General features: G+C 41.4%; 1 protein-coding gene across 1 annotated transcript in view; it reads right to left on the reverse strand.

Moving 5' to 3' along the window:
• Positions 1-9,779, reverse strand: part of LOC141259635 (amine sulfotransferase-like) — a 108,760-nt gene extending 98,981 nt beyond the window's left edge. The window contains exons 1-3 of the mRNA XM_073675899.1: positions 9,649-9,779; positions 9,385-9,553; positions 8,079-8,287 (exon numbers count right to left, since the gene is read on the reverse strand). Of these exons, the coding sequence (XP_073532000.1) occupies positions 8,079-8,287; positions 9,385-9,553 (378 nt within the window). The 5' untranslated portion in view covers positions 9,649-9,779. The remainder of the gene's footprint in view (positions 1-8,078; positions 8,288-9,384; positions 9,554-9,648) is intronic.
• Between the last annotated feature and the right edge of the window lie 240 nt (positions 9,780-10,019).

Consider the following 10,019-nt stretch of genomic DNA (forward strand, 5'->3'; position numbering starts at 1 on the left):
AATGTGTTGCTGAGATCAATGATTTTTTTCTGTCTAAAACAATCCAATCACTTCAGCAATGAACATCATTTTGCTCATTCATTGGACAATTGCCAACATGTTTTCACCTATGAAATTCTCATCTAGCTGCCAGTATTTATAAATGTGGATGCTGCATACACACAAAGTATGTGACACAACATTGCATTACACAACGTATACACACAATGTATGATACACACATATGTACTGTATATACACACACATATATATACACTGAGCATATAAACACACATGTATGTATTGTAAGGTAGCGCTAATGATCATGTTGAGGGGCACTCACTTCACCGGGTCAATTAAAGCACACATGCAACGTTTTCCGGTAATATGAAGTCCAGCAGTTTATTACACATCATAAACTGCTTATAACATAGTCCATCTCAGTGGCTCGCAGGAATGTTACACATGTAATATCCTAGAGCCTTTTCAGTGGCAGCTTCAGATACAGACTTCAGCAAGGTACAACATCAATATTCATTTAAAGCACCGATTTACCTTTGTCGAGTCTTAGCTGCTTCTATCAGCTCTGTTCTGCCACAGCTGTGGATTAAGGCTCCCGAGACGTGGTTTCCAGGCCACATGCCTTCCAGGGCTACTGGTGTCCCAGACACAGTGACCAGGCCTCTTGCCTCTCCAGGGCTACTGGTGTCCCATACACAGGGACCAGGCCTCTTGCCTTCCAGGGCTACTGGTGTCCCAGACACAGTGACCAGGCCTCTTGCCTCTCCAGGCTATTGGTGTCCCAGACACAGGGACCAGGCTTCACCCCTGTTTCAAAAACCACCAGGATTTATATATCCTTGTGTGCGCACAGGACCTGTGATGATGTCACAGTCATGTGATCAGTCACCTGAAGGGGAGGTACGTGGTCAGCCAGAACACACCCCCTCTGACATTTTGGCAATGCAGCAAGGTGCTGCATTACAGTATAGACAGAATTCATACACATATGTATGCACAGAGCACATAAATACAGACATATATGCATACCCAGAGCACATTCATACAGATATAAGTATAAACAGAACACATGCATACAGATACAGTGGGTACGGAAAGTATTCAGACCCCTTTAAACTTTTCACTCTTTGTTTCATTGCAGCCATTTGGTAAATTCTAAAAAGTTCATTTCTTTTTCTCATTAAAGTACACTCTGCACCCCATCTTGACTGAAAAAAAAACAGAAATGTAGAAATTTTTGCAAATTTATTAAAAAAGAAAAACTGAAATATCACATGGTCATAAGTATTGCTCAGACACTCATATTTAAGTCACATGCTGTCCATTTCCTTGTGATCCTCCTTGAGATGGTTCTACTCCTTCATTGGAGTCCAGCTGTGTTTCATTAAACTGATAGGACTTGATTTGGAAAGGCGCATACTGTTAGAACCCTCCTGTTAGTTTTTGCTATCTTGTGTTTTGCGGTCACGTGACCAGCTGCCTATATATTCCAGCTCCGCCCTTCTGGCTTTGCTGGACTTCAGTGTTGTTTTGACTCTCTCTCTAGCCAGGTGCTTCGGTGCCTATCTCTGTCAGTTCTTGGTCCTCTGGGACCTTTAGTACTTTTTCTCAGTTTGTCCTTTTGGCTCTGCAACAACTTCTGTTTAGGAGGTGTCCCATTTTTGTCCCAGTCCTTAGTTCTTTTAGGGACCCCTCCCTTAATTCTATACGTCTCCGTTCAGACTAGCCAAGGATGAAGGCGGGTCTGTTCACAAGGAATAGGCAGCCCGCTACATCATAGGGATTCAGCTTAGTCTTACTGTAGGGACAGCTTTCCCTTATCTTTCCTTAGTTTATGTTGCAGATCATAATACATACCTGTCTATATAAGACCTCACAGCTCACAGTGCATGTCAGACCAAATGAGAATCATGAGCTCAAAGGAACTGCTCAAGATGCTCAGAGACAGAATTGTGGCAAGGCACAGATGTGGCCAAGGTTACAAAAGAATTTTTGCATTACTCAATGTTCCTAAGAGCACAATGGCTTCCATAATCCTTAAATGGAAGAAGTTTGGGACCTCCAGAAGTCTTCCTAGACCTGGCTGTCCAGCCAAACTGAGCAATCGTGGGAGAAGAGCCTTAGTGAGAGAGGTAAAGAAGAACCCCAATCTCATTGTGGCTGAGCTACAGAGATGCAGTAGGGTGATGGGAGAAAGTTCCACAAAGTCAGCTATCACTGCAGCCCTCCACCAGTCGGGCCTTTATGGCAGAGTGGCCAGACGGAAGCCTCTCCTAAGTGCAAGACATATGAAAGCCCTCATAGAGTTTGCTCAAAAACACATGAAGGACTACCAGACTATTAGAAATAAGATTCTCTGGTCTGATGAGACGAAGATAGAACTTTTTGGTGATAATTCTAAGTGGTATGTGTAGAGAAAACCAGGCACTGCTCATCACCTGCCCAATACAATCCCCGCAGTGAAACATGGTGGTGGCAGCATCATGCTATGGGGGTGTTTTTCAGCTGCATGGACAGCACAATTGGTTGTGACGCGCCCCCTGGGCCGTGGGGTACTCGGTGCTGGGCTGGTCGTTGCTAGGGGAGATGTCACAGTGGCGGTGACCCGGTCCGTGACCCAGGGCGGTCAATCAAAAGGGGATATTATTTACAGGGGAATTATAGTTTTTATATACAGTTCGTGACGCCTGTGGTATGCGGCTAAAGGGAGCCGCCGCTGCGGGGCAGGTCCTCTGGAGCTGGTGTAAATGCAGCAGAGTTGGTTTAGCTCTCCAGAGGTAGAGCTTAGCTCCAGGGCTGTGCTGAGTTGTTATGGATGTTGCGGTGTAGTGCAGGGGGTGATGGCGCAGCAATAACTTCACAGAGACAGTGGGGTGCAGTCTTCAGAGTTTACTCACAGTTGTTAAGTTCCTCAGGTTGCACAGTACAGCTTACAGCCTCCCACGTCATGATGCGTTCACCAGGCAGGGGTTCAGCAGACTCCCAGGTGTTACAAGAGTGCCTGAAAGGACCCTGTTCTATATGACCTTCTCAGCCATCTTTCTGGGCTGGCCCTCACCCTTCTTGCCCTGCGCCTCGCCAAACAATGCCCAAGCCGGTATCCTCGGATCTTTCTGGGCAACCTGGAGTTCCCTGGATCCTACATGGTTACCTTTTTGGCGACTTGAGTGCGGATGTGGCAACTGCACCCTGAAAGTACAGAAGCCTCCGGTTTCCAGTTGAACCTTGTAATTCTCACTGGTCAGGGGCCAGTCCCCTCTGTGGCTTGATCCCTCCACCGCCTGGCAGATTCGGGCGTACGGGTGGCCTCCAGCACTGCCCATACCCATGGGATCGCTTTCACTTTCCTGGAACCTCTCTCCTGCTCCTCTCTCCTTCCTCCTCTCCTTCTCAGTCTTGGGCCTCTCTCTCTCAGGCCCTCCTCCTGAGCAGAGCTCCTACAGAGCTCCTGCTCCCCCAAACTCCACTGCCTGACTGGCTTATCTTCCCAAGATGGTTCCCTCTTTTATACCACTTCTAACAAGTGCTCCCCTGATCTACATCCTCCACCCACACCCACTACATGGTTCCCCCTACTTTGGTTCCCCCCACTCCAACCATGGTCAGCGCTCAGCAGGAAGCGCGATACATCTTGCCCCTCCAGCTTGTCTGGAGTAGTGTACTGTTGGATGCAGGTGTTAGGGTCCCGGGCAGAACTCTATCCTTACCTGAGAGTGAGATACCACACCTCTGGGTGAGATGCAGTATGTCTGTGGTGACTGAACCCGCAGGGGCGCCACAGTTGCAATTGAAGGAAACATGAATGCGGCCAAGTACAGAGATATCCTGCATGAAAACCTCTTCCAGAGTGCTCTGGACCTCAGACTTGGCCGAAGGTTCACCTTCAAACAAGACAATGACCCTAAGCACACAGCTAAAATAAAGGAGGGGCTTCTGAACAACTGTGTGACCATTCTTGACTGGCCCAGCCAGAGCCCTGACCTAAACCCAATTGACATATTTGGAGACCTGAAATGGCTGTCCACCAACGTTCACCATCCAACCTGACGGATCTGCAAGGAAGAATGGCAGAGGATCACCAAATCCAGGTGTGAAAAACTTGTTGCATCATCCCCAAGGAGACTCATGGCTGTACTAGCTCAAAAGGGTGCTTCTACTCAATACTGAGCAAAGGGTATGAATACTTATGACCATGTGATATTTCAGTTTTTATTTTTTAATACATTTGCAAAAATTTCTACATTTCTGGTTTCTTTCAGTCAAGATGGGGTGCAGAGTGCACTTTAATGAGAAAAAGAAATGAACTTTTTAGAATTTACCAAATGGCTGCAATGAAACAAAGAGTGAAAAATTTAAAGGGGTCTGAATACTTTCCGTACCCACTCTATATGTATAAACAGAACACATGCATACAGACATATGTATACACAGCACACATACATAGAGACACATGAATACACATTGCACAAACACACAGAGCACATACATACAGACACATGCATACACAGAGCATCTTCATACAGATACATGTATACACAGAGCATCTGCACACATATACATATATACAGAACATAAACATACATACAGACACATCTATACTCAGAGCACCTACATAAAGATACATGTATACTCAGAGCATATACATACAGATACATGCATAAACAGAGCACCTACATACAGATACATGTATACACAGAAGACATACAAATAGATACATGTATACACAGAACACATGCATACAAGGGTTATCTGGTCATAATATATTGATGACCAATAGAAGAGAATGGTAGGCACACTGCGGTTGAAATATATTGGGTGCTCATATATTGATGATCAACAGCTTTTCACATCCTTATGGATGTGTAACTTTCTATTGGGACATGAAAAATCATTGTATGTTCACTGTGATCCTATGGCTACTGCTTCTTAGCAGTATTCAAAAACACTGACAGCATTTGAATGCTGTCAGTATTTTAAGCAGCTTAAGTAACTCCTTACATACTGCTGTATGTAAGGAGAGTGATATAGAGAGACATCCCTCCCTTTGTCACTCCCTCGGCTCCTTACATCGCAATTTTGAGGAGCCAATAGTTGCTATGGCTATTAGAAGCTTAACAGTGGCTACCAGGTCTGCAACAAATAAAGTATAACACTGACTGGCTTAATAATGCTCTGCATTGTATATGTACTCGAGGGTATTGTCAAAAAAGTAAAAATGTCAGCTCATCCATGTGAAGGTCACATTTATATATATATATATTATTGTAAGGTAGCTAACGGACACATAGTTGATGGGAGGTATGTATCACAGAGATGGCTGTCCTCTGTGATGTAATCCGGGAATGTTGCTCTAGTGCACATAAGCACTAAGAGGACTATTTGATGCATTTGGGACCGGTTACAGGTAGTTGGAGAGATAGGCGGGTCTGGCTACCCACATACCTCACCTGTGGGTGTGGTTAAGAGGTTATAATGGAGTCCATTGCTTGGCACATGGTCTGTGTTTGGAGGGAGAAGGCCTCTTGAGTGTTGTTGTCTCCAGACTGAGCCAGTGAACTGGATGCTATCCAGCCTGTGTGCCTAAAGGACTGTTTACTTTGCCTACCCTAAAGGCTGTTTATTTTCCTTTTGGTCAGCTTATGAAGCAATAAACCGACATGGACATTTAATTGAAAACGCTTCCTGTTTGCCTCTCGACGCACCCAAGTGAGTAGAAACCCTAGAAAATATTATATTATATATATACAGTACAGACCAAAAGTTTGGACACACCTTCTCATTTAAAGATTTTTCTGTATTTTCATGACTATGAAAATTGTACATTCACACTGAAGGCATCAAAACTATGAATTAACACATGTGGAATTATATACTTAACAAAAAAGTGTGAAACAACTGAAAATATGTCTTATATTCTAGGTTCTTCAAAGTAGCCACCTTTTGCGTTGATGACTGCTTTGCACACTCTTGGCATTCTCTTGATGAGCTTCAAGAGGTAGTCACCGGAAATGGTCTTCCAACAATCTTGAAGGAGTTCCCAGAGATGCTTAGCACTTGTTGGCCCTTTTGCCTTCACTCTGCGGTCCAACTCACCCCAAACCATCTCGATTGGGTTCAGGTCTGGTGACTGTGGAGGCCAGGTATTCTGGCATAGCAGCCCATCACTCTCCTTCTTGGTCAAATAGCCCATACACAGCCTGGAGGTGTGTTTGAGGTCATTGTCCTGTTGAAAAATAAATGATGGTCCAACTAAACGCAAACCGGATGGAATAGCATGCCGCTGTGGTAGCCATGCTGGTTCAGTATGCCTTCAATTTTGAATAAATCCCTAACAGTGTCACCAGCAAAGCACCCCCACACCATCACACCTCCTCCTCCATGCTTCACGGTGGGAACCAGGCTTGTAGAGTTCATCCGTTCACCTTTTCTGCGTCGCACAAAGACACGGTGGTTGGAACCAAAGATCTCAAATTTGGACTCATCAGACCAAAGCACAGATTTCCACTGGTCTAATGTCCATTCCTTGTGTTCTTTAGCCCAAACAAGTCTCTTCTGCTTGTTGCCTATCCTTAGCAGTGGTTTCCTAGCAGTTATTTTACCATGAAGGCCTGCTGCACAAAGTCTCCTCTTAACAGTTGTTGTAGAGATGTGTCTGCTGCTAGAACTCTGTGTGGCATTGACCTGGTCTCTAATCTGAGCTGCTGTTAACCTGCGATTTCTGAGGCTGGTGACTAGGATAAACTTATCCTCAGAAGCAGAGGTGACTCTTGGTCTTCCTTTCCTGGGGCGGTCCTCATGTGAACCAGTTTCTTTGTAGCGCTTGATGGTTTTTGCAACTGTACTTGGGGACACTTTCAATGTTTTCCCAATTTTTCGGACTGACTGACCTTCATTTCTTAAAGTAATGATGGCCACTCGTTTTTCTTTACTTAGCTGCTTTTTTCTTGCCATAATGCAAATTCTAACAGTCTATTCAGTACGACTATCAGCTGTGTATCCACCAGACTTCTGCACAACACAACTGATGGTCCCAACCCCATTTATAAGGCAAGAAATCCCACTTATTAAACCTGACAGCGCACACCTGTGAAGTGAAAACCATTTCCAGTGACTACCTTTTGAAGCTCATCAAGAGAATGCCAAGAGTGTGCAAAGCAGCCATCAAAGCAAAAGGATGCTAATTTGAAGAACCTAGAATATAAGACATATTTTCAGTTGTTTCACACTTTTTGTTAAGTATATAATTCCACATGTGTTAATTCATAGTTTTGATGTGAATGTACAATTTTCATAGTCATGAAAATACAGAAAAATCTTTAAATGAGAAGGTGTGTCCAAACTTTTGGTCTGTACTGTATATATATATATATATATTTATATATATATATATATATATATATATACACACACATATATACACTCAACAGACACATTAGTGCACATGTATTCACACAAAGTTGCACATCAGATACAAGAACAACAACATATGCACAGTTTGTACACCCATGATGCACACATACTACATACAGTACATGTACAACAAGCTCATGCACACATACATTTACAAAGGCATAGCTATTCCTTACAGTTTATGTAAAAAAATGCACATGCGTATCTACACATATGGACACTGACATCTACACATGCAAAAATGGCTTATTATACTGCTGGCTGGAAGAACCACCACAGTTATCATGTGGTTACTGTATCTGTCCTACTACCTAAGACTCTGCACAAAAACTAGAAATACTGATCAGCAAAACCCAGTCCTGAAACCCTTCTTTGTATTTGCTCCTTTTTTTATAATAAGAGAATAAGCTAACCTAGGAAAAATAACTGCTCTTTCCATTTTATTTCCTGGCTAATGCTTTTTTTCCATGCATACCCATTTTATTATTTGTCATGTCCTGTCAGTTTGCTGGTGAGCAAGTGTCACTAAAATAAAAATAACTTCTAGGAGATCATTTTAATGTTGATTTTTTTCTGCCCCCAAACTTCTCAAAACACCAATACTGTAAAATCATCTGTTAAAAAAATCAATATGATAAATATTGTAAGAGAATACTTATGTGATTTACTTTTCCCATCTTGAACCTCAGATCTTTAGGCATTAGATAATAAGGAAGGTGAGACGAGAAGAGACGAGGAGATGGACGGCTGCTGAAGTCAGAGTTGTAAAAGTTATACTCAATCCACGGCACTCTTTCAATGTTTTCAATCTGTTCTGTTGTGTTTCGATGGCCTTCATTAAATATTAGGCTTAGAATTTGCTGTGTCCAAATTGTACCTGCAGAATAGCATGTATTAATTAACATTTTAACATGCAAAATATCTTAATTTCTCCTCAGCTTTCTACTATGAATATCTACTACTATAATGTGCTTGCTGGATGCACCTTCTGTGTTCTGCGGTCATCCTTGGCCTACACTAAAGGACAGGGTTATGTTTTAGATGTGCACTCTGGATACTATATAATGCCACGGTGCCATATAATATGATGATTGCAATATATTAAGAGGTTAAAAACTTTGTTGGGGGAGCTTCTTTATAGAACTGATAGGGGTTCAATACTGTCCTAGGAGACCTCAGCAGTGTTATTCATGTTTTTCAAGACAGTTGAAGGCATTGAAATACTTGTGATTTGCTGCAAATCACTTCTCATTATTAATATCATTATACATTTATTTATTCTCCAAATGGGCCCCTGGTGGAACTGAGAAGGGAATATGCACAGACATACTGGTCATGGTCTATATGGGATAACTCCACGAGCTGCTGTATCTATTATCATTATAGTGAGAGCCCTTTTTTCTATAGGGGTATACTGTCCTTTAGTTTTTAATAAATTGATATGTCTCTAATCCAATTAATATTGGGTCTGTATATATCAGTCTTCTGATGAGTCGCATAGAGTGGTGGCGATGAAACGTGTAGAGACGTGAGAAAGATTGTTATAACTGTGGTACTTCTTTGTGGGCCACAGAACTTAGAGACCATTGTTTGGTGTTTTTGTTTGTGTATGTGTATGTCAGTCATTTCCTGGAGTTACACTCAGGATTTGAATTACTTTAGGTAGTAGTATTGTTATGGTTATTTCAAATTTAATAAAAGTTAAGTTTTATGGATTTATCCCTTTTTCAGTGAGCCCTTTCAATTTGTTCTGTTCTATTTTGATGGCCTTCATTAAATATTAGGTCTAGAATTTACTGTGTCCAAATTGTGCCTGCAGAATATAATATTTTAACATGTAAACTATATTAATTTCTTCACAGCTTTCTACTATGACTATATACTTTGCAATAGATTATCTTTAACAAACTATTTCAATAAAATGATGCTTTTCTTACACCATCATTAGGAAAAATTATCAACCAATGTCCGTACCTGATTTTGGGTAAGTGACTAGAAACACATCACCGTCTCTAATTTCCATGTGCTCAATTTCATCTATGACGTCACGTGATGTGAAATTGGTCTCAAAGTATATGCCTTTATGTTTTAAGTATACAGCATTCAAGGCTTCATCAAGTGCATCTTGGTTCATTGTTGTCATCTACAAATAAAAAATATATCTTTAATATGTATTTGTCAGTAATAATTCTAATAATAATAATAAAATATTAATAATAATAATCCAAATTATATTACCTTATAGGCAAATGTGTTTTCTCTGTCCAGATGGAAGCAATTAAATTCTTGAGCACAGTAGGTTACGCCTATTTATAAATGACTGATTTAACCTTTAAACTTTTTGGAACAATTTGATTTTATTCTGCCCCTCATTTCTCAATCTGCAGATTCATTGCAGGTAGATCTATTAATTATTAATCACCTTTAATCTAAAATGACCTTTTAATGCAAACTACACTGTGTTCCAAATTATTATGCAAATAATATTTTCTCAGATTTTCCCAAATTACCTATATGAATTGCAGTCATTGTAATTTTCCAGTCAAATAACTATTAGAGTACAATTGAAAGGTTTTTGTTCAAACTGCCTATGATAACAGTATATTTTT

This window comes from Phyllobates terribilis, unplaced genomic scaffold (assembly GCF_046119375.1).
Source record: "Phyllobates terribilis strain yellow unplaced genomic scaffold, ASM4611937v1 Scaffold_3__8_contigs__length_932513732, whole genome shotgun sequence".
NCBI lineage: Eukaryota > Metazoa > Chordata > Amphibia > Anura > Dendrobatidae > Phyllobates > Phyllobates terribilis.